Source organism: Diadema setosum, chromosome 22 (genome assembly GCF_964275005.1).
Source record: "Diadema setosum chromosome 22, eeDiaSeto1, whole genome shotgun sequence".
Taxonomy (NCBI): domain Eukaryota; kingdom Metazoa; phylum Echinodermata; class Echinoidea; order Diadematoida; family Diadematidae; genus Diadema; species Diadema setosum.
In genome coordinates, this window is record NC_092706.1 from 17,938,675 (window position 1) to 17,964,641 (window position 25,967).

The 25,967-nt window shown below is 39.1% G+C and overlaps 1 protein-coding gene across 1 annotated transcript; it reads right to left on the minus strand.

Moving 5' to 3' along the window:
• Window positions 1–637: 637 nt before the first annotated feature.
• Window positions 638–25,402, minus strand: LOC140245173 (A disintegrin and metalloproteinase with thrombospondin motifs 6-like). The gene is made up of 8 exons (XM_072324771.1): window positions 25,360–25,402; window positions 22,402–22,697; window positions 16,659–16,857; window positions 7,146–7,324; window positions 5,892–5,981; window positions 4,757–4,816; window positions 1,524–1,672; window positions 638–797 (listed from the first exon to the last, which is right to left on the minus strand). Exons 1-8 carry the CDS (start codon window positions 25,400–25,402, stop codon window positions 638–640), a joined length of 1,176 nt encoding a protein of 391 aa, XP_072180872.1.
• Window positions 25,403–25,967: the final 565 nt, after the last annotated feature.

The window sequence follows — 25,967 nt, forward strand, 5'->3', positions numbered from 1 at the left end:
GACCAAAATGACTCGTGCCCCTTGTAAGTAGTCAGCGATAATGAAATAATGAGCAGGTTGGCGCATCCCCCCCCCCCCCATCACTTAAGTCATATTGTTCATTGCAACTGATTGACAAATTGTGTTTCATCAACGTAAATAAGCGCTGATTATTCAACGTTCTGGTAGTAGCCATGATACAAATAAAATCATGGACATACATAATCGGGTTAGACTTTTAGATTATGGCTACTACTAAAACATTGAATAATCGATGCTTATTTACACGTCGATGAATGGCAATTTGTGAAGTCATTTGTAGTCGACAGTAATATTGATGATACCGACGCTATCAAGGTGGGTGAGTATCACTATACTGACAACGACGGTGTGGAGGAGAGGATATTCAATCCCGGTGACGTCTGTGACATGATGGACCAGCCATTATTATGACCACTGTATATGACTGTAAGAAGTGACCGTGATATAGTATTGGGCATACATTTTGACGGACGTTTTGTTCTCAGTCAACAGATTAATTTAAGATGCAACGATCCTGGTATCAATTTTAAACTCTCGACGTCGTGACATAGCAGCACAGTGTGCAGTTGACACTAAATAGACAACCACTCCATGTTCTTCATGGGTCACTGACAACTTACTTGTGGCCCGTCTCGTGAGCGATCACAGACCCCGTGGTGAGTCCATCCTCCTGGTTTACTGAACACTGCAGGGATCGCTGACATGTTGTCCCTATGTAGGCTCGTCCAAGGAGATTCGTGTCCCTGTATTCCTTGGAAAGCTTGAATAGATCTTTCCTGAGGAAAAACAAAATGGAACACAATTTATATCTTATTGTTTCCCTGTACAGAAATGCAATCATGTGATATAACATACTATGGTTATATGCTTGCGGGAGAGCAAGGCTCGCTCTTCAGTGAGTTGTACGTGTCAGCCATTACACAAAGTGAATTTCTTGAATGCTTTGCAGTAGAAATTGAACTGCCAGTCAAGTCTCGAAACCCTGATGAAGTTCTGCCGGTGTTTTTCACCCGTCAGAGTGATGTCACCATTTATCCGTTTTAAGCAAGACACCAGCCCTATTAATTCCGCTCGTTAGAAGTGCATCAAGAGGAATGAATTCTGAATAAAAACATCCCTTACATTTAAATACGTGTTGTGCATTTTATCGATTTATGGGGAAGTATCATCATATCAAGTGGTGCTGTGCTTATAGGAGAAATAGGAGTGATTGACACCTGTGTATAAAATATTTCTGATCACATCCACCACCATCATCCGAAGAACACGATATTACATGTTTATCATGTGGAATTATATCATCGTATATCAAGCATCATTCTCACTTTTTTCTCACTCTCAATGTATATGTGTATGTGTCTGCATGTACTGACCCCGTTATATGAAAATCTAATTTGAAAGACGTGCAAAAAATACTGTAGTAGACGAATTAAAGTAAGGGTTGACTCAAAGAACATGAGATTGACGAGGAAACAGATAATCACATGTGATCGTAGGCTAACCTGGTCAAAAGAGTGGCGATGTCCCAATGTTCTGGGTGCTCGTCGCTGAACGGGTTGAATCCGGCCTGCCACCGGCAGAAATCCTCTAGAAGTTGCGGACCGTTTGCTTGCACGTTCAGGCTGATGTTTCGACCCAGAAGAGACATGGCCTGAAACGCATAGGAGGAATCGAGAACAAACAGATAAACGCATTGATGATAATAATAAAAAGTAATAAGTTGGCATGAAGGTCGTCATCAGGTTTGATCAGTGTGACCAACAATCACACTATTTCTTCTTGTCTTCGAGCACCCGAACATTGCACAATGTCTTAAAATTACAATTAAAAATGTTCAGGAAAAAAAAACAAACACTGGACCAAGAACGACTTGACAGATATACTTACACGTAAAATACTGGTACAGAGTGTTCGAAACTCTGTGACTGTATGAAGTTAGCGATTTCTTTTTTTATAATTATCAGAGATACACATCATATCGTGAAATAAATTGATCGAATTAAGATCATTTTTCCAACTCTATAGTGTATATTTTCTTACGTCATCTTCTTATTTCGTTTTATCAGTCATATTTCATTTCATTTCAATTCAGTTTACATGTATCTAGCCTTTTTTTTTGGGGGGGGGGGCAGAAGTATGTAATGTAGACTCATTACTGCATAAACGATGACCTCTGTCTATTCATACTTTTCAGATGACAACACTGTTTACGATGATGATTTATCTGTCTCTGCCTCTTGCACAAACACTTTGTTTGTTGCTTTTTTGTATTTCCTGCTTCTATCCATCACGTTCAATGCAGTCCAGATTAAAAAGCAAGCTCCCTCTGCCGTAAAACATGTTTTTAACAGTTTTATACAGTTTCTATTATTTGCGACTGTCCCCTCCAGCGCCTGTGACTAAATTTACGATGGCTCGTCCTTTGTGAAATGTGGATTCCTCATTTTTATATTCTGACAAAAGTACTGAAAAATTACAGGTCTCGAACCAGGCAGTAGTGATTACGATGTCATCAGTTTCCATTTTCTTCTATTCCTCTTCTCTCTCATTGTTTTCCTTGTTCTACATGTTCTTTTTCTCTTTCTCCTCCTTTTCTTGCTTTCTCCTTCTCCTCTTTCTCCTCTCCCTTCTCCTCCCATCCTCTTCTCCATCCTTCTCCTCCTCGTCGTCGTCATCCTCCTCCTTTTTCTTCTCTTTCTTCTTGTTCTCCTCCTTCTTAAATTTCTTCTCATTCTTTTCCTCTATTTAGATATTTCGATTATGCACGCACGTCAATATCTGTAATTAATAATCTTATGGCCATTTAAACTTTTGTGGAGTTTGTATTCCCTATTGCATCATGATTAAATAAAGTCACGTGGTATTCAAGAAGTGCGATATTTATAACACATTTAAGTCAACATCTTTAGTAATGATCATGCTTTCATGAATGTTTCTGGTAGCAAAACGCGTGTGTCAATTCGTTGGTTTCCACAGGAAAGCCCATAAGCGGGCGTAGATTATCCACGCTTACCTCTCGGCTGAAAGCTAATGTGTTATTGTAAAGGATTTGTCAGGCAATTTTCCAAAGCTGCCTCGTTCGCGATGAAAGAGAACGGTATTTTCCAATGGAAATATCATGCGATTAGGCACACAGCATGTACATGACATGTCATGACGTGAATAATTACCTCTCATTATTGAAGATTTATCTACGCCCGAAGGTAACACAAGTCGCAATGCAATTTTTTTTAACAGACTTTACAAGATAAGAGTGACTCTGAACATGCGTTGCAAAATCTAGTGACATGTTCACTATACTGAAAGTGCATCACGTTTGATTCATCCAGACAAAACGTAGATGGCAACAACTCTTGAACATTGCATGAACGCTAGTATACAAATTAGTGAGACATTGGAAAACTAAATTTGTAATGACACACTCCGGCCGACCCAGATTAACTTGCCCATAATTATGATATACGTGATTTGTCCCCCTCCGGTCAATTCAAGGCAAGACTGAAGCTGACCAGGGGTCATTCTAGAGTAGGACAGGATGGGGAGAAGTCGATCTAATTACGATCAGTAGTTTGTCACACTTTTTTTCTCCTTCAATAGTCAGACTCAAGTATTGTTGGCAAGATTTATTGGGACGGAAGGCAAAACGTCCTTCTATCTCTAATACTTTACAGGGGTAGGCAAAGGTTCAAAGTAAGGGCACTTTAATAGTCTTTAAACAAGCGACTTCTTCCAAAACGATTTAGAAACTATGATTGTTGATTCTGATATAAATAAACCTTTATACAACTATGACAACATTTACTTAGTTGGTAAAACAGAGGTTCGAAAAGGTGACATCCGTATTTTAAATGACATTGAAGTGCATATTGACGTATCAGAAAAGCATATCGTGCCAAGTCTCGGCTCAGTCGTTTCACTGTATGGGTGTCATGAATTAATATTAATATTTTCTCAAATTCTATGGAGAGTGTCCTCATAATCTTAGCAAGTGATTTAATCACGGTCTTCCTTTACGTAACATCGGTTTCGATCTGACCGTGAACAGAATGTTGTAATGACAATTGAGCGTGCCATTATTGTAGAGCATCACGTTTTTATCACGTTTGCATCCATGTGATAAAAATGATAAAAACCGTCGAATGAAAGGTCAGAATTCCGCACGACTTCCGAAAGTTTCGAACACATCACCAACAAACGTAAGTAAATACAGCAAAGAATAAAACAAAAAATATTTATCCTTCTATTGGCACAAGATGAATTCTGACAGAGATGAAAGACTAAAGATGCGGTGCATAAAACGTTGAGAAATGGGTGATTTCTATCTAGTGCACAGGAAAACTTGCAAGCGCTTTCGACAACGATCCTGTCACGACGACTCCACTCTTCAGGCAGGGTATAAAAATCAATCTACTTCGGAGGGACCTGCAACATTTGCTCTTATCAGTCGTCGGGATGAAGAAGGGAGAAGGGAAGAGGGAGGGGGTGATCTTCCTGAGTAAAACAATCGTTTTCAAGTGAAAACTCGACATTGATCTCCTTCACGTGTAATACATGAATTTTACCACAACGTTGTAACCATTTCAAGCACAGTGAACTTCGTTGCTATTATAAGTAATAAATTTCGATTCAGATGTGAAATGCATCATCTAAGAAGTTCTTCTCTGACGGTTTCCATGGGAACGCGTCTCTGACATCTGCTGAAATTCATCAGAGACGTGGCCTATTTGCGTTCGACCATTCGTTTGGGCAGGAGGAAACTGCTTTGGATGCGGACGCGGTACTCGTCCCAATCCGTCTAGACCAAAGAGCGGAAAGGGATGAAGGTATTAACATCATAATCATAACGCTTTCCCCTGAGAACGGGTGTGACAATCTCAGACCTCGAGCCGACCTCAAGAAGAAGGTTCAGATGTTAAATATCATTTCCCTTCTCAATGCTTGGCCCACTAACCAAATCGACACAACACGTTGTTGATGATGTCCCCTATTGTCCCGGGAGTTTACCAAGCACAGGGATGAATTATGATGATTTTACAATACCGTTGCTGTCACGAACTAGGATGAAGAGAAAGTCGATTCATGCATTCACCTGCATAAAACAGACCGCTTTCTTAAATTACCACTGTACAGAATCGAATAGCTGTTTGTGTCCCTGCTATTCGCACTGCTTCTGTTTTCTTTTCATGATTAAGTAGATAGGCCTACATTCATGACATCGTCCAAATCAAGGACAACTTTCCTCCGAACAATAACGTTAAGGAGGACTGGACACTGACTTTTGACCAGTAAGATTCTCCAAAAGACATTTGATAATACCAAGGATAATATACTTTCCCTCGAAATTACTCCAGGAGTTTAATGTTAAGAGTAAAGCTATGTTTTTTTTTAGTGTAATATCAATAAAAATACAAAATGACATCACACTCAGGTCATACATGAGTGACCAGACTGAAATTGTAACCACGTCATCTAGAAGTCATAAGCAAGAAGTGACTGAAGTTTCAAGCTAGGAGATGAAATGATAGTCGAGATATATTATGCCCTGCACAAAAACAGGAAAGAAAGAAATTAAAAGAAAGAAAGATTTTGACAATATTAAAAGGTGATCTGAGAAGTACTCGGATTACATAAAAATTCTAAGGCAACATGAAGACGTTATGACTGCAGGACTATTGGTGAGGTGGCAAATATCGAAAGCGTGTTATACGAGGTTGAGGACGACTAAACAGGTCTTGACAAATCTCAAAGTAAAGCAAAGCCGTGACAAGTCCTCAATCCACAATTGAATCAGCACGCTTCATCATCGTGTGTGTTTAAAGTGTGTGTGTGTGGGGGGGGGGGGGGGGAGAGGTGTCCCTCTGTGGACTTACAGTTGGTGTGTCTGTGTCAAGGATGATGAACTTGGTGATTGACAGTCGCATACTGACACCCAGTGACGGCTCAGCGAATCTCCTGGACACCTATAGATGACATAAAAATAACTCTTAGATATTATCCGTTTCGCTTTACACTCTTTTTAAAGCATAGTGTCACATTCTATGCATTTCGTTTAAACTTTGCATTAATGTATGAACATGTTTTCATCGAGAAACGTAATGATGATAACGAGGCGGTGATACTGTAGTACTAAGTTGGACCGATAGCAATGACAATGATAATTATAGTTAACAGGTTCTTGTGCACAAAATAATTAATGTAATAGAACTCTCTCCATCACAATTTGTAACTGCGAATAGTAATATCGTCTTTTTTAGTTTTCGTTTACAATGACATTAGTGGTGTATTTACTGCAGAGTGCAGGACGTATTGCCTATTAATGTGCTGTGCGTAGTGAATTAAACATGATTTTATTCTAGATGGGCCTTTTGTTTTGGCGGCTCGAGACGTGTTTAAAATCCAAATTGACGCTGACAAGAATCGAGGAAGAAGCACGAGAAAAGTCAAGGAGGGGCATCGAAAATCGAAAACGTGCACTTTAGAGTATAATACGACGCCCCTCATTATGGAATCTAGATTGCTTGCGTCCACGATGGCACGTGCTGTAGTTTTTTCCCCTTTTTCTCCCTTTTTTTTTTGGCTCTTTTTTTCTCTCTTTTTTCCTCTTCTTTCTTTTTCCCTTCCCAATCATCTTGATGTCAGTTGACATCGTTCGTTTATTTTGTTTTATATTGCTGTTTTGTGTATTTTCTGAGGGTCCCATATCGTACAAGCTCTGCTTCTTAGTGGGACCCTCCACTTCCATCCTCATCCTTAGTTGACTTGTCTTATACGCTTTATGTATATATTAACAAAGATGTAATCGCATCTACTTCTCATTTTCATATTTATGTACCTTGCTGTACCTTGTTCTGCAAGTATTACAAATATCCTGCACATATGCAATGTATATAATTTCTTTGTTTATTTGATGGAAGTGAAAATAAAGTTGAATTGAATTGAATTGAAATTGAAAAATTTCACTTTTAGAAATACTAGTAAGAAAACGGCGTCGAAATCGAGAATCAAGCATCAAATATGCTAAACACCAGAAAATGTACTCAGATAATACATGCCAATGAAGTGTGAAAGTGTAGATACAATTTAAGCCACAGTCAGTTAATCTATAAAGTGCTGAGAGAACTCACAATATTCATTAAGGTCATGGTATAGTTGACTGCCTGGTCCCCGTGGAATTCAGCCATGGTCTTGTCGACAACGACCAGGAGCTCGATGTACCTCTGACCCACGTAGACATCCTCAACGGGAGATGTGTACGATGACGGTCCTCTCGTGTGGTTCCCTATCTCCGAGTTTGATGCCAGAGCTAGGAAGAAAAGAAGGAAAAAAAAAGGTAATTTGAAAAAAGTTATGGTAGTTGTACAGACTAGTTTTGTGAGGCATTGTATGTACTGTCGTAAGAAACGATTAAAGTCGTCAACGTGGTAGACTGTAAAAAGCGAGGGGACATGAAACCATGTACTGTCTAGAAAAAAAAAATAACTATAGGTTCTCAACCAGATGTAGTTTATAGCACTTTGTCAACACTCAAACGCTTTTCTTACATGCAACGCGGCTTTATTATGACCCTTATGAGGCACGACGGAGATAATATCAGAAAATTAATCAGTTATTAGGATTATTACAGTAATTCCTTTGTCATGTTTGTGATCTCTTAATTTAAATATGCGAAATCAGCTTAAATTTGCTCCATAAATCAGAGAATGCTGCAAACTTCACGCATGACCATGTTTAACATTAGTTTGTGATAACAGCTGAGTAACAGAATTTGAACTATGAAAAAGACGGTCAGCTCCTAGACAATGCAGCTGACATCAGTGTACGCCCGACTCCCCAGTGCCGGTATGTCGTCGATTGATGATGATGATGATGATGGTGATATTGATGATGATGATGATGATGATGATGATGATGATGATGATGATGATGATGATGATGATTCACAGCAGTTGCATGGCGCCATATTTCTGTTAAAAACATTAAGATGCGCAGACTCCTCCAAGAGATTTAGTATTTATTGTCTAGTGGAAATATGAGTCCCGAGTGAAGCTTTGACGTGCTCCAAAATTGTCCATTTCATGGAGAAGTGATGGAGAGGAGGAGCAGCATAGAGTAAAATGTCTGGTCTCGGTATCCCTTGAGATGTTTAATGGGCATCTGGAGAGTAAGGCCACATGAACGAAGGCCAGGGCGAGGATGGCGCCGCTCGATCAGGGAAGACAGATATTGTGGGACCTGACCATGAATGGCCTTGAGTATAAGATCTTGAAATCAATTATTGCTCTTCATTTCATTGACAATGAACTACCATGATCAAATGTTATTCGTTTACCCTTCGTGCTTCTAAATCTGTCATAAATACAAGCAATCAATTCCTGACTGGTAAATTGTCACAGGTTAAGTCTTCAATCTGCACTACGTGGTAGCTTATAGTTATATCGTTTGGATTTAACTTTGATTTATTTTTCTGCAGCGAAGCAATCGAATGCTCACCAAGCAAACACTGTTATGTAATACACTGCACTGCCGCTGTGACTCTAATGTAACTGGACGTTAAAACATATTTCAAATAATTATGTTTTTTTTAAACACATGTCTGGTTTCGAACCATTATTATATTGTGGACAACAATTTTGCGTCTTATTCAAAGTCTCCGTAGAGTTTCAAAAGAAACAGAAAGTGGATAAGGAATTTGATGTTTTGATGCCAGAAGTCGATGGGTGCACGCTACTCTTGTGGTGATCGTTGCATTACTGCTTAAGATATGGCAAGACTTGCAATCGATTGCAGACCGGATATCTGGATATCTAACATGGGTGTAGCTCGAAATGAGATCTCACCGGGCTTTCCTGGATGATTTCCGAAACATCCCATGGTTACCAATTTGGCATCAACACTAAAGTATGTTTAGCAAATATAACACACAAATTGTACACTGCCCCTATGGGATGAAACCGTTCATGATTCGGTGTGAGTGAACTTTTTCAATTGTTTGTTGTTATTGGTCAACATCATTCTTAGGATTATAAATCTTATATATACATCACTCGAACACATTAAACTCTTACAACTGTTCGTTGTTATTGGTCAACATCATTCTTAGGATTTTGAATTTTATATACATCACTTGAAAACATTAAACTTTTTTAGCTGCTCGTTTTCATTGATATACATCATTCTTATGATTATGTATTTCACACACATCACAGGTGCCGTCCAACAAATATAAATGAAATTAGTTTCGAGTGCGAATTGCAAAGGTAAAATATCTGCTTGAATTAATTAATTCATTCATTCATTCATTCATTCATTCATTCATTCATTCATTCATTTATTCATTCATTTATTCATTTGGCAAAATATAAATTACTCTCTTCTCAATACTTAACAAAAAACTGCTTCCCTCAAATCTCCAAATTTAAGCAAGTAACACTGACAAAAGATGCTTCAATGATCAATAACATGTTTTGAAGAGCGTGTCAAGTACTGTAAGCCACCTGTAAATATTCATCCTTTACATATCCTCTTAATTTCGATAAAGCCCCCGGGAGGAAACTCTATCAATTAGCTAATTGGGCTTTGTAACTAATGGTAGAGGTCACGGTCGCATGGCCAAACAGCATGAATCACTGATCCATCTGCCCTCATTTGTTGTCGTTAAGAACTTGTTCATCGCTTTTCTGAGAGCGTTTCTCTCTTTCACAATGATTACATTTGTATACAAACAGAAAAAAAAGCAGTTTCGAAGGGTGGATCCCTTTCCCACAGACAAGTCTATCCATACTCCTGGCGAACTCTAAAAGCACTGCCCGCGGTCACATTGGTAATGCTGTTTTATAACAAGAAAACGCCTGTCATACATTGTACTATAGATTTCAAAGATGTGTCCTATTTCAGCAGTCACATGTTCCTGAATGCTGTTTCATGTAGATCTTCGCACAAATGATTGGGTCTGCGTACATACCATGCTACGTTTAAACGTTCTCAAATTGTGCCAATCGAAAGGCTGTAACCTGGCACACAAAACTACAAATTACATCAAGGAGGTAGACATGTATTGCAAGGTACTCGGATGTTTTGTCAATCATATCATCAACATTTTACTGCTGAACCCATTTCATTGCGCCAATTCTCCCATCTGATCTTGACCGTGGTTGTGGTTTACCTCCGAGGAGAATGTAGCCCAGAAAGAGATAGAGAGAGAGTTGCACGTACAAAGAGTGACTTACATTTCATGAACACAGTGAAATGAAAGGAACAAATCAGTAAAGTCTGGGCAAAATCAGTAAAATATCCCCTAAACAAAAATCTTGTTGGCATTGATTCGAATTCACTTGCGCACTCACAAAGAGGTCCAGCAATATTTCATTTTTGATAAGCAGTTATCTTTTGCTCGAAATTTCCTTTTTCAAACATATGCTAGAATAGATAAATACTTCATACGAATTCAAGAAAAATTCGAAACTCCTTCGTCTTGCGAAGAAGCGAACGCCCATTTTCAAGCAATGAACTTATTCGACAACTTGTTTCGACTATGTTTACCTTGGTCTACTTGAACGTTGAATTCACTTGGTACACTATACCACTTCTGTACAATATTTCGATACTATCGTTTGTTCAAACAGTATTCATTGCTATGATGCATTTTATACTTGGACCCCTCTGACAAACAGAAGGCCTACACTCGACATTTCTGAATCGGGTTTTTAAATCATCCGTACCTTTTAATGTTGTGTTTCGCTTTTTTTTTTAAACTATAATGCTTGTAAGAACACTTTTATGCCCTTGATAAAATTGATTCACCAATAAAAATGTGTCCATGAAAGTATAAAAAGAAAGAACAGAATACAATCCGTATGTGTCAGGCAGGTACTGTGTGGCAAAGCAAAGGATTAAGAAATTAACAGGTTGAGGCATCCAGGCCTTCTAAACGTTGGATGTCCGCTCATAACCCAGGGAAACGAGTGCCCGGTCGATAGGAAGGTGAGGTGAGGAGGCGGATCGCCTCAGGTAGTAATGTGCTTCTGGTCTCAATCCCACGGGGGTACTAATCCCTACTTCCATCTGCGATGAAACCACCTGATACTAGGAACATTGTTTAGACTGACTTGAAACGTGAGAGGAACATCACCTTCTGGAACACTTTAATATAGGTTTATCCTCGATTCACCTTCACCCTTTCCTGGCACAAAGTTCTCTCGAGCAGCCCCTGTCATTTCTACACATGTCATCATCTCACGAGCCCATCCATTAAGGTGATTTTTAAAAACTGATTAGTGACACCGAAAACCAAACCAAAAAGAAAAAAAGCGACACCGCAGCGAAATGTATTATCTTTGGAAACCATTACTAATATTTGTATGAATGACAGTGACCTCAAGTTTATTGACATCGTCAAGGTTTTAAAAGTCGGCAACGGAAAGTTTTAGAAATGTTAGCACGGTGCCATTCAAAACAGTGCTGACCGCAACAACTAACTAATATTCCTGATCCCATTCGGCACCCTTTCCATATAGCAATCCTGCGCCAACACACTCATTTTGAATACAATGACGTATCAATGGTTACTTTTGCAAACAATCATTGTTTCTGTGACAAAATACATGCCGCTACACTTCGACAGAAGGTCAACCTACACTTGCATGAACTATACAATCGTAAAATGCAAGTTGATATTTTTGCATCTTACAACTTAAACACATAGCCCAGATCACATTGGTTTTGCTACGATCCATGTTTGTTCTGTCTGAGCTATTGGTCTTGGTTTTATGATGGCTTTAATGATTAAACTATTGTTAATCATAAATCTGTTCCGTGCACTGGATGTAGAATCTTAGGACATTTTCTTCTCTCTCTCCTTTTTTTTTTCGTTTAGATGACTGCTTTTTGATGGACTTTTCTAAAAAGGCCTACGAAAATAGATCACCAAGGGGGAACCGTCTTTTATGAGAATTTCCTGTTCATATTATGAAATTTCCCGCACAATGGGCATGAGACTTTGAAAACAAGAAACAAGTCGATACAGAGTAGTTCCTTGAGGGTGACATATGTCGTCGGTCTACAGCCCTATTGAGGTTCGAGATCGAAGCAGTTCAGAGGAAGGACATTGGTCAACTTGCCCTGGGGTCAATGTCACCAGACTGGAGAAAACTATAGACCACCCTAAAATAGGTTATTGAAATTTACGTGGTCAAGATATTATCTTCAGGATATATATAAGAAGGCTGTGAACCTTTCGTTTTTCTCGATGTTTAAAGGATAATGTAAGCATATTGTAAAATCAAAGTGATCATCAAGGCCCGGCATCAAGGTACATTTTCCCTTAGATGAACATAATTTTTAAAGATCTTATCACCTGGTCCAGGGGGAGATGTTCTGTTTTGTTTGTCAGACTGTTTGTTGGGCCGGGGGCAGATATTTAAACAGTTACAATAATTCAGTACCATCGTAGACGGATGGTAACAGTGTGCGCCTCAGCAGTACATTCCTGTACAAACTCCTGATACAGGCAGCTGAGAAGCAGGATTTTCCATAGAGCGGGAAAATGACTCTTACCAAGGGATAACCCATCCCACCACAGGGTCTCTCTCGGGAGCTAAACCTAAGACATTCAAAGCAACGTCATTTATCCGAACAAAGGCTATACTCTGCTCATTTGAAAGGTTGGTATGTGAAGTAGCACTTCATCAACGATAATTTTCATTTGAATTGATTTGAGATTTGAACAATTCTCAAATGAGTAGTATGATGCCACAAATGTATAACAAATAATTTCACCAAGATGTCATCGAGAATTACCTGTATTCTCTTCTTCAGAGGAGGAGATTTTCAACAACCACTAAGCTGCGAAAGTATGCATGCAGAGTCCAAGAATCATATCTTTCCGCATGCTTTTTCTCTCGAAGAAAATATTGCCTTCCCTACACAGAGAGCTAAGACATGATTTACCTTGAACTGTGAGCTGTGCATTATACACATAGGCCCGAATTCACGAAAGTGGTACAAATGCAACCATGGTTTAAACCATGGACAAAAAGTATGGAGCGCCAAGTGTCGCACGGAATATTTCGTTACGAAATTGGTCATTTCGTCGACAAAATGACCGTTTCGTTAACCAAATTATCATTTCGTAGATGAAATGTTCATTTAGTTACAAAAAATTGTCATTTCATTACAAAATAATCATTTCTCGACGAAATAACTGAATTCGTAACGAAATATTCAAAGCGACACTTGGCACTCCATGGTTTTTGTCCATGGTTTAAACCATGGTTTCATTTGTACCACCTTCGTGAATTCGGGCCTTTATGTAGAATAATGAATTATCTATCTATTTTTGCCGTGTCTATAGATCCTTGTTTATCGCTGGCCACTTTGGGCACAACGGACGATCGATCATCGATGGGCGATCGTGACCAATCAGACAAGGATACAGATAAAAGGGAAATCATGAGCTATTGGCCTGTCTGAGGTCAAACAATGAGCAAAGAGTCCATTTGTTGTCCTAACAGACATGACGCAAGATGAAGCCCAATTTGTCCCTAATCAGGCCAAAAGTGTGGAGTCGCCAAACGGGTCATCCCCTTTTTAAACCGACGAAACAAATTTTGCAAAGGCCGTCCCGTCCGTTATGAGTAAAACACCAGCGGAAGCAAATTGACTCCAAGATCAAGGAAGGATGATTCAACGAAGCTGACGATCTTCTGATTGTATTACGATCATCCCCTCCGAGGACCCCAACTTCGGAAGTCAAGGACGGTGCCTCGAGACACACAGAGCCTCTGGCGAGCGTATCAGATCTCCAGGCCAGATAAATGTTTCGTATTGTTTCTTTCCCATTGGTACATGAGAAGTGATGACATCTTTTGAATGACGAATCCTCCGAGAGGACAGGGCAGTAATTTGTTTTTGTCTTCCTTGGCTGCATCAACGGCATACAAATTATTTCCCGTTTCTTTCAGTCGCGTCGCCTCGCATGATGCAAGCAAGGCGCGATATGGGTCGTCACCAAAGTCTCTCCAGAAAAGACATTCATGACTGACAAGTCGGACAGATGTGACGAAAGACCGGAAACCATTTCCCTCTTTTTTTTTTAGGTATATCAATCTTAATCAAAACAGACAACGGCCTAATTTAGGTCAATAAGTCGTCTTGTTACAAGTCTCTATAGGCGTGTCTTCATCAGCCCGAAGTTTCAAAATAGCGCGCTATCTTGCGGTTACCAAACTAGTCCGATGTCAAGATAACGCGCTATCTGTGTAGTGAAGACGCAAATAGCGCGCTATTTGATCGGGAAAATTTCCCCCGAAATCTTGGTCTAGTTCGTGAACTAGAGCGCTAATTCGTGAAATAGCGCGCTATTTCGGGTGCGTCTCCATCAGCCCGAAATTTTCTCGATCCCTCCACGCTTCTGGTTAGCCAGCTGGCGCATGTAACGTTACAAGCTAGTGATTGTGTATTATAGTGCATACACTCACGGCGTATTCAAGGATCACAACTGTCATGTGTGTACTAGGCCTACTGTTGTTGACATCTTTAAAACCAGGGAGGTGATTCCGTGCATGCAAGCTGTTTTTTGTAAACTTCTCCTTCTGGTCCACTCTGCCTTAGCTAAAGATTCTTGCAGATTGTGGGTATTCTGGATTTGTTTAAAAATTGCAATTCGTTCATTTCGTATAAGATGTGTCAATGGACAGAAGAGTATCCCTTTGGAGAGAATTTGCTGTACTGCTCACCTCCCTGGTTGTAGTATCGTACATACGGTGTTGTAGGAGATTTTGAGCGGGGAAATCCACTTTCGAACAGCGAGCTAGCTAGGCAGAGTAATGATGCAAAGTGCGCATGCGTCAATTTTCGGACTAATTTCCCGAAGTAGGCTGTTCGGGCTGATGAAGACGCACATTCGCTCTATCGGGCTATTTTCTAAGACCGCAAAATGTCCCGCTAGTTTGAACTTCGGGCTGATGAAGACACGCCTTATAGGATCTAGAGTTCGGGTAGCTCTTAACAAAACCGAAAATCTTGTACTGGTTACACCACCTCTGACAATTCAGTTAAGTAAAGTACAGTACAGTTCAGTATATTTTGCATTGCTTGTGTAGGTATTCACAGACCAGTTCCTTGTAATGTGAATGGCTCAGGTTTTTAAACAGGTGATTTTGAAACCTGAGAGTTGTTCTTGAAGCGAGAAACCTGTCACCGATCCAATTCATTACTCATGGAAAATCCCAGGTCGACGATTATCTGTAAATATGATTAGTAAATAATATCAAGCAAATTGATAAAATACAAACTAAATGTTTGGGGAAAATGCTGCATCATTTGAGAGAGTAGAGGGAAGAGAATCTCAAAAGGGAGAAAGGGAGAGAGAGAGGGGGCGGCAAAGCGAGTCACTGAAGTTTCATGCCAAAAATGTCAGGGTGCTCACAACGTGATTGACGTGTTAGGCAGGTACAAGAAGAGACGAGGCGAGCAGCGCAAACGAGCTAAAGGCAATTAATTAGCAGGTGTTTTGTGTTTGTTTTGTGAATCTAACATAATTGAGTTGAGTGTCCATAACTTCCACGTTCTGTCCACATTTTGACGTCTTCTGCGCAATGTGATGGTGATTATCGTTGCGGACAGACGAGATAGACAAGATCAAACGTGTTCATTGGTGAAATACGGGCAACTGTAAAAGCCTCCGCATGTTCCTGACAACTTATACCTAACGCTTGTCATCACCCACATCCCTAGACTCGACTTCAACCCAATGTACATCAGTAGCTCCCAGGGAGGTGGAAAGCGATCTCTTTCCACCTCCCTGGTTGCTCCTTACTGCGTTTGTCAAAGGTTCCTGACCAATGTTGGAGCATGGAGCTACTAATTAACTTCATGGCTGGAGAGCTGCTTTGTGATCCTACTTTGAAATCATGAATAAAGTCAGAACTATTGTGAGTGCTATTGTGTATCGATGAAAATATTGTCCTAAAACAAAACATTCACAGAATGCAAATAATGTTGTTCATGTACACGACTTTGCGTAACACTCAACCACACTCTCCTCTGTTCCTTTCTGTTCTCTTAATGTTGATTTTCATTGTTATTTGTTTCCTCTTTCTTAACTTTCCAAAGATCTATCACTTCTCCCACTTCATCGACAGAAACGTAATAAAACTCTTTGAGAGAAACAGTTCTTGAGTTAAGTCAAACGGTCAAACGAGAGAGCAAAAGTAAAAGCATAAAAGTGAGAGAATTTTGGGTGTAAACAAGCTGTAAAACTTATTGTTTTGCCTAGATAAGTGTTGAATGTATATCTGACATTATTTTAGCTGAATGTTTTCTTGAAATAAGTCGGAATACAATTTAATTGATATTTATGATAATCTTGTTCATTCTAGCTTCGATTTGTACCAAAAACTTGTTTTTTTTTTTTTTACTTAAACTTTTTTTTTAACAAATTAGGACCAAATATCAAACTTTGAATTTCTCTACCACATGCATTATGACATAGCATTTAATCTTATTTCGGATGGAAAATTCTGTATGTTCCTTCCCTGCCAGTCAAAATCTATTTAATACGTTGCAATAAGAAATTTCTTTCATTTGTTTGTTGTTGTTGTGTTTTTTTTTTCACATGAGAATGAGTCGGCACAACTCACCGTCATCTTCTGATGCGCAGAATTCTGTCGGATCTTCGTGCAACCGCGGCCTAGTCGACTGCAGGCTGGTAGCGCTCCGCTTGTATACGATGTGCGGATTGTCGTGCCGGATATTCGCCTTTCTCCTGAGCCTGGATATATGGTGATCTCGGAGCGGTTCAATGTATAAATCCGTGTCTTTGTGGCTGATGACTCCCCGCTAGGTTTCAAAGTAACGAAGAAAGAATAGGATAGATTCGTCAACACACAATATCCTGATGATTTAAGGCATCCCTCTCAAGAAGCTTGTGCAAACAACTTTGCGTCAACACTAAGTGATTAAATTATCATATTACCCGAAGTAGCGATGAAATAATGTGCTAACTGTTTTTTAAGCTACTAAAAAGGAAAGTCACGATGAGAATAGAGTGTTAAAGACATGTGGTAAACACATTTAGCATACCGGTACATAGGCCTACATTTTACTTTTCACATTCAACTTGTAGTCGGCCTATTATTTCATCATATTCCTTCCGCAACAAACCAAGCTTTGTGATCATTTATGTTAGTTATATACAATAAAAGAATACAAATTTTTATAGCTGTTCGGCCCGAAGGAAAGTTATTCCCAGTACCGTTATAAAAGACTAAAACAACTGTTGAATTTACCTGCTGCCTTTACTGCACTGTGCATTTAACCTCTTGCTGAGCGACTAGGAACACAATATATTAAATACATTTTCCAAGATAATTTTTTGCGACATTCACGTTTAAAACGTGGAGCTACCATCAGCTCCATGCGTGCTTAAAATCTTTGAAAAACATGGTTGTAATCCAAGTACGCAAAAATGATTTTTTTTTTCTCTCTCTCTCTCTCTTGGTCGTTTATTATGACCTGTCAGCATGAATACGCATGCAAAATTTCCGCGATGTGTGAGGAAACTCAGGGTTCGCTTCTCACGTCGAGGCACTTTAATTACTCGAAGATTGACGGGTAAGAGTCTAGCAAACCTGAAAACTAGGATACACCCGATTGAAGGTGACAAGAGCAATAAGATATCCCCAGGCTATAACCAAGTTGGTCAGACATTTGCTAAATTTAAACGTCCGCTTATTTTGACCACTTTAACTTTTCAAGAGCTGCTAAACTGTGGTCAAACATGTGACCCATATTTATGAATCACCTGTTGGAAGAACTTGTTTGCACACAGTGTACGGCGTTGACAACTGAAAATGAAAATTGTCTGAGAAGATATCTTACACATCAAAGCGATACCGCTCACCACAATTTTTTTTTTTTTTTGGTCTGTTTGGATGGCCCATTCGGGCCACTAAATTTTTTAAATCTTATATTTTGGTAGCCCACAAAAGATATGCAGCGGCTCGAAATAAGAGCAAAAATATGGCAATCTATATCTTATATAGTTTCCCGATCGGACAACCAAAAGATAGATTGGGTGACCCAATACCTATTGTGTGTGTGTGTGTGTGTGTGTGTGTGTGTGTGTGTGTGTGTGTGTAAATCTGTGTATCTCTCTCTCTTTCTCCATCTATCGCTGTGTAAACTTCACGATTACTACTGCGTCATATAAAAAGTGATTAAAGCTAAAACATAGTTTGTATAAGGGCTCAAAATTCACCTTTCATCAATTCGAATTTGCTTGCAATATATAGAAAAAGCTCTGTCAAGAAATTTGTCGGGCTGACGCGATTTGCCAGGATGATGAGTTATTTTGGTAGTATCTGGAGTTCAAAAGTGCGAAATAATAAAAATCGTTATACCGACTTTATTCCGGCAGCGCCCGCCCCGTTCAGCAGCGGGTGCGTAGAACGCTGCTTGTACGGCAATGATTCAATCGAGTCCTTGAATCGCATGCAGAACAAGCTGCATGCAATTTACTCACGCGCGTGATATTGATATGGCCCGATATATTATTGTAATTGATGTAATCGAATGTAAAGCATCATGTAGCAACCATGATGGGGTAAGTTCTGAGACCGAGTAGGCCTACTTCCGGCGAACCTTTTGGGTTAATAATTCGCATTTTCGTCATTACACTCATCAGTCGTGTTATCATGTCTTTCTCATATTTCTTATATATTAGTGTACATGTATAACATATTAGAGCATAAATCGACAGTTCTGCAGGCACACGAGAATTATGTTTTCACTTCAATCTTTAAACAAAGCAACGACTGCACATTCACCGGAGCCAAGATTGTTACACGCGGCTTTCATGCCAATACGCCCTGTAATCACTGATTTTGCCTTGTCACCAACACATCACATTCCATCACGTAAATAATCCTCATCAGGATGACATTGTACGTTCCCCGCACCATTACTTCACAGTTGATTCAGGGCACAACATCAGACGAGTGTTTGTATTACCCATGTCCCATAATTTACTCAGTCACGTGTTCGAGGAAATGTCAATGTCAATCTAGGCCTACAGCTATACTTCTCGCCTAAAGAGGAGTTCGAAGAAAGTTCAGCATTTTCGCGCATACAAAAGCGAGAAGTCTAATCGACTGTATCAGTAATGACCTATTTATGTTTGTCCTTCTTACTTTATTTTGACTTCTTCAAGGAGATAACCACAGTTCAGGCAACTAATATTAAATCACCACACCATTTATAAAAACACAAAATGTCAGTTGTTAATGATAGAGTAAACTTGGTTTTATCATTGTGCTACCCATTTTCAAACTATGCACACACTTATCAACAGGTGTCGTAACTCCGTCTGACCAGTGCAGTGTACAAGCCACAAGTGGTGAATAATTGATGAAAACAACAGAACTTGATATTCAAGGTAATTAATAAAAATGACATTCTGTAGGGTACAGCCACTGTTTTCCCTCACTTTCTTTGTGAATACGGGCTAATTGCTAATCACAGGGTTACACAGATGGATACGTATAGTCAACGCACAAGAAGCAAGACCATCATACACACACACACACACACACACACACACACACATGCACACGCACGCACGCACATAATATGTATGACTTGTTTGTTTAAATGTCACTTCCCCCTATGATGACTTGAAGACATTGATGAGCGATTGACTTTTTCGCTGACAGTTTACGATGAGGGAGCGGAGTGACCAACATTTTTTTTTTTTACATAATCTAAATAGGTTAACATAATAATAAATAAAAACTTTCTTTGTTCCCGATTAAGCATTCGGCCTTTTGTAAGGCCTGCAAAGTTGGTATGTTTGCAATTCAGGTAAGATATTACTCCAATGAAATCTCACAGTGACTGCTCTCACAGTGACTACGACGTCATAATAAGTACCACATCTGTAAAGATCTCGTATATGTTGCTTTAAACAATACTACAAAGATGTGCCTTTGCTGCAGTTATAAATCCCCTATGTTGATGGCACTAGATGGCAGAATGTCATGCGTGAAAGGTAACTCGAAGTTGTAATTTGTAAGTTATTTGTACGTTATAATTTGCGGCAGGGGTAATAAATACCAAATCCAAGTTTCCTGTATGTCTTCTTTTTAAATCGGTTATTACTTAGATTTGTAGGAGGTGACCTTAGGAAGACCTGTGCAGTATATAAGGCTCAGAACAGAGAAATCATCAAGCGTCAAAACCAAGAAGCCACAATATCAAATATCTCGCTATGATTCACAATCGCTGTAGCCATGTAACAGAATATGCACGTGGAGTGAATTAGGAGCTGACCGCAAGATAAGGTCTCTTTAACCCAGAGTATTCTCGGGTGATTTCGTATGACAAAAGGAGTTCATGTCAAGTTCAATACCAAGGCATTAATTAGCACAATATCTTAATTGAATCTCAAGTGAAGTCATGCTATAAATGCCCGATTGAGGAGCAGGAACACGTATGGGGTCGTCCGAGAAACCGACGATCCCACGAGTACTGCTCTCAAGGGCTTGCCTGGAAATTCAGCAGATTTCAAAAACAGGGAGGGCGTGTCTCTTGTTAAAATAAAAAAAAAAATCCACACATTAAGGAAATTGAGAGCTACATTCCTCCTAGAAAAACATTCATTGTGGTGACATTTAAGAATGTTGTTTATGCCAATGTAAACCTACATATTAATTTAAAGTAAGAGAGGGAATATTGCTTTGAGCTGTTCTAAAGAAAAAAAAAGAAAGAAACAGAGAATAAGCTCTCAGCTCTTTTGTGGGCGTTTGTTGGTGCGAAACACCTTGAAAAGAAAATTCTTGGAAACAGAATGCTATAGCAACAATGGCAGCATGTTTATGCATTTTTCTCACCCAAGTGAATACACTTGATAGATTATACATTCGTTAACTTCCTATTACGCCAATCACAGAGTTCATCCATTGCCCAGTACCATACTCCAAATGTGATATTCTACATAATCAAAAGAAAACAAATGCAAAGCCTTGAATGATTCCTTGATATTTAAATCCCTTGTATGTATTCTTCAATACTTCTATTCTATTAATGTGGCCTCCTTTTCTCAAGATTGCAGAAGTACTACCTATAGAGTGTCATTGATATTGATATTTCTGTCTCTGTATCAGAGACTTTTTGTCAATATCAATGTAATCAACTCAATAGCCATCTTGTGTTATAAAGTTCCAAGGAGTCTCAAGTAATAATGATTCAGCAAACATGGAAGTCAAATAAACAAACAAACAAACAAACAAGTCATGAAGACATCCTCTGATTGAATCCAGCCAGTTGGAAAGAACCAATCATTCATATTTCTGAGCGACAGTGACCTAAACATTTCGATTCACATCAAACTACGCATGTTGTTTATCCCCGTTTATCAGTCAAATTCATGTGCGATCTTCGTCACACTAGACACATTTTGAAATCGTGTGGATATCATGCAACCACAAAACCGAATTCTGTATAGTGAGTCCATCGACCCCTTGTATGAAACAGCAAAGTGTTGATTACTCATCCTTTGGTATAAAGGAGGTAGAAACGTTGAATGGAAAGGAATTGTGCTCAATTTATCAATCCTTCCTCTTTCTACTCTCTCCTCCCCCTTCCCGTCCCCAGTTGCAGTTTGTATTTGTTCAGGGTCTGTCACAGAACTCCAGAATAAAAGGAAACTGAGAGGGCACAAAGAGTTCATCCAACACATCTGCCGGTTAGGATAAAGAACAGGACCGAAAAAGAGAAGTCATTCCTGTATTTGATTTCAAACTTACGATCTTGACTTCAAAAGCCCGCCATCACACGGGCCGCCACTTTTGTTATTTCTCTCAGATGACCTACAACATCTTTTCTAATTATCCCCTTGACATACGTCCCTGAAATTGAAAAGGAAATCTGTAGTCGTCGCAAGTCACGAAAGAGATCTAGCCCCACCCCAACAAATAAGCACACACACACACACACACACACACACACAACTTCTGGACGATAAACTTGGATTGGTTTTCCTCGTCCATACATGATATACCTCTGATAGCATTGTCCCCTGTACCGTGGAGATGTGAGAGGTTGTCTCCAGTCAACCCGACTACCTCAGAATAAAGGGATATGTCATCAGTATAAAAAAGAAAGATATATAGATAATGAAGGTATCATGTGACATTTACGCTGGTAAGTCTAATAAAACTGAAAAATAAACACACCATAATGATTTTCCTACAGATATAGAATATATTTCAGCATTTGGGTAGTCTGCATTTACATTACATATTATATGCATGTCTTCATGTATATTTGTATTATTAGCCGGTTTGTCCAAATCTATTGGATGATCTTAGCAACGGTCATACTTACCAGCCCATGGCAAGTACTGATGGCTCCTACTGACTCTCCCGGATGTGATATAAGTTCACTATAGAAATGGCAATGTTTGTTGTAGTATTTCTCCTTCCTCCACACACCGTCGGCTCCTAGCCTGTCCACCGTCAGCCCTCGGCGGTGTAGCCAGACGTTTCTCTTGAGCCTCACATGATAGTCTTCACCGAATGCCTTGAACTTCAATTCTCCGTGGCTCGGGTGTATCTCGGAAGCATCTAAGCTGCGTTTGTGTCTTACATTTTCAACAAAATGCGGTGATATAATGTCGTATTCTGTTGAAGAAAAGAAAAAAGAAAAATACGACTGTGAAAATAGGACGGCTTGATACCAGATCATCAGATGAGAAATACAACGTCTAATAGAATGCTGTTGTAATGACAGTCGTAGTGACAGTGGTAGTCGTAGTGATGGTAGTAGAAATTATAAGTGTATAGTGGTATCGGTGTGTAACAATAAAATCATAGAAATGGCAGTGACCGTAGAAGTGAAAGTAGTACAGTGTTGACAGTGCTTTCTAGAAAAAAGAAGGAGCAAATAAACAAACTTTGGCAGCATTTCTGCTGCAAAGAAGTACAGAGATGGCATGAAATAACTGTATTCTGTGTCTCCCTATGTACACCATGACTATTGTTGTCTCAAATAAGAAAAAGGCTTGCTTTGTACCTGATTGTTTCGTCATCATTTGAACTCTGGAATGGACAGAATTTGGAAAGAAGCTGGATCCTTTTGTATGTAAATCATCACCGAATTTACCCTGTCTGCCTTTGAACTCTTGAGAAGAAAGCTAGAGGTAAAATTATTAACAAGCTAATACAATGCAATCGTCGTCGATCCCAAAAAATGATTGGTTGTCGTCACATCACTCAACAGATGTAGGTTTTCCCCTCATTTTGCAATCACGTCCATATTGTCCTTATAGAGTTGAGTGCAAGGTGCACTGGAACTAGCAAACATTCGAAGAAAAACAGACCAAACTGGTTCCAATTTTTACGATTTTACGTATGTGTCTTCACGTTGCCGCCGGGAAGCACTGCAGTCAGTCCTTGTAATTCGAGTAAACGTTTGCAGCTTAATGAATACGAGCATGTACATACGAGAGGATACACAAATATATCCGAACAAAAGGTTACTTCGGGGCACATCCCGCTAAAGCCGCTTTCCCACACACCCACGTCAATGCTGGTTTATTTTCGTCAATAATACTATATAACAGGATTTAAATAAGGCGGGAAGGTGTTGAAATGGCGGATACTTCATTGATAACGCGATAAAGAGGGTTTCTGATACGGATATCTAACACCAATGAAAAGAAACTGGTTCACAAGATCTAGCTCCGATTACAACTTATTTCATTCTTATGTAGAATGCTAATATATTCATGCATGGACCCTACCACAAAACTAGGGTCCATGATTCATGTAACCCTCCGTCACACGTTTATCTCTTTGTAGTTTCTGTTGTCGATTATTACAACATGCACGCATTCTCAGTGACGAACTGGTTGAAGTATACAAAGGCGAGTTTCAATCACCTCATTGTTAGCATTGCTAGGCAAGACAAACTGAGGGTTCATGCACCAGAAATGTATTTCGCATCATTCAAGTTTGAAAAACAACAACGACGACGACGACAACGACAACAACAATGATAATAATAATAATAATAATAATAATAGTAATAATAATAATAATAATAATAATAATAATAATAATTATTATTATTATTATTATTATTATTATTATTATTATTATTATTATTATTATTATTATTATTATTATTATTATAATAACAACAACAACACATGTTTGGAACACACCAGAGGGTAATCATGGTAATGCCGGAATTTGTGAGGCATTAGCTTGCCTTTCTTTTAAAATTAAGGTAGTTTTTGTGTAAGTTGTATGCACAGGCCATTACTCTGTTGATAGTCGTTACTTAAAATGTTATGACAAAAAAAAAAAAAATGTTTGAGCGGTGTTACATAAAACAATTCCTTCACTTGTTCCAATGACATTACCTATGGCATAATTGATGCAAGTGATGGAAACAGTGGTACAAAAGACTGTAATATCATCACAGTCTTTGTGCCACCGTCAAATCAAAGAATGACCTTACAAAGATGTCGAGTGTTTCTCGCAAGCAGAGATGGGCAGAAGTGAGATATGTCCATGACCTACGATGGAGCACAAATCCCAAGAAGTCGTAAGATATGCGGCAGAACTGCGCTGTCAATCAGCAACGCCAGGCTGACGAGATCGTCACTTCCTCGTTTTCATGTCATTTGGACGTCTAGACTATTTAATCATATCATTAGCCTGCATAGTAACTAAATTTAGCTCTTCAATGCGTGATCTCACAATACATTATGATCGTCATCTGTCCACGCATAGTGTTAATGATCACAGAAGAGATCGGACTTCTCTCTTACAAGTAGACATGACCGGAGAGAGTATATACTCAGTAGTCATTTGCCATTATGGGAGTCATCAGTCTAGAGAATATGTCAGATCCTTAAGCGTCGAAGCCATCATGGGCTGCACACTTCTTAGAAACAAGAGAAATAAAATCTTCACCAAACATGCTGAGCAATGTCCATCCGGGTATTTTCCCATCCGCGATGTGACGTCAAACCAAACAATCATTCTTATTGGAAACAAGCAGGAGAAGATCACGACTACCTTATAAAGAAAGGGGAGATGGATGTTAAAGCTAGGACATGAAAGTATGTAACAACGTGCGGTATCGAATTGAAATGAATTTTATTGAAATAAATTGAATTGAAATATTATTGAAATGGATTGAATTGAAATTAATTTGATTGAAATGGATTGAATTGAAATGAATTTTATGGAATTGAATTGAATCGAATTACATGATTTCCCTAGCCTCTAAGGAAGCAATGAATGTTTGCAAAGCACGCAACTGGCCACGGGCCCGACGGCTTGAAGGCATCTCCGAAGGTGGTGGCCGTCGTCATAGATACGAGAGGAAGCGGGATGACATGAATTTGTAACGCGGCATGATTTCCTATGAAATAACATATTTCCTTCCCGTGCCATGATGTGTCAATCAAGGATTGCTACCCAAGATATCGCCACGCCTTTATGTCTTCACAACGCACTGTTTCTAGACCATTGGATGTACAGTACTCTCCGTTGGCTATCACTCTACCAGCTGCGTGACGATGTCAAAGTGCAGCACTACTCCATATTTACGAGTATTAGACACAATGTATGCAAAAAAAAAAATTATATGCTAGTTAAAATTCCATAATTATGGTGGCATATGTTGCAACAACAACAAAACGTCTTTATGAGGCATGTCATCGCCTCACAAATTTCCCATTAGTCAGGACATAAAACCCGAAATAAAAATCATGTTTGTTGCTGACACTTAACCAACAACATTCCTGTGATTTGTTATACATAGTAATCATTATAGGTTACATCTGCAATGATTTAAGCCGAATGATAAAGGCTACTTCGTTTATTTTCATTTCATTACTAACAGCGAAAGTTTGTGTGAGGTCAATCTGAGACTTC

Bases quoted from the DNA above. Each gene is read 5' to 3' on its own strand.
- LOC140245173 (XM_072324771.1), bottom strand. From the start codon at position 25,402: ATGACGACGGCCACCACCTTCGGAGATGCCTTCAAGCCGTCGG. The intron at 16,858-22,401 runs GTAAGTATGACC...TTTGAAACCTAG, and splicing joins TCAGTACTTGCCATGGGCTG to CGGGGAGTCATCAGCCACAA. The intron at 5,982-7,145 runs GTGAGTTCTCTC...TGTCATCTATAG, and splicing joins CCATGACCTTAATGAATATT to GTGTCCAGGAGATTCGCTGA.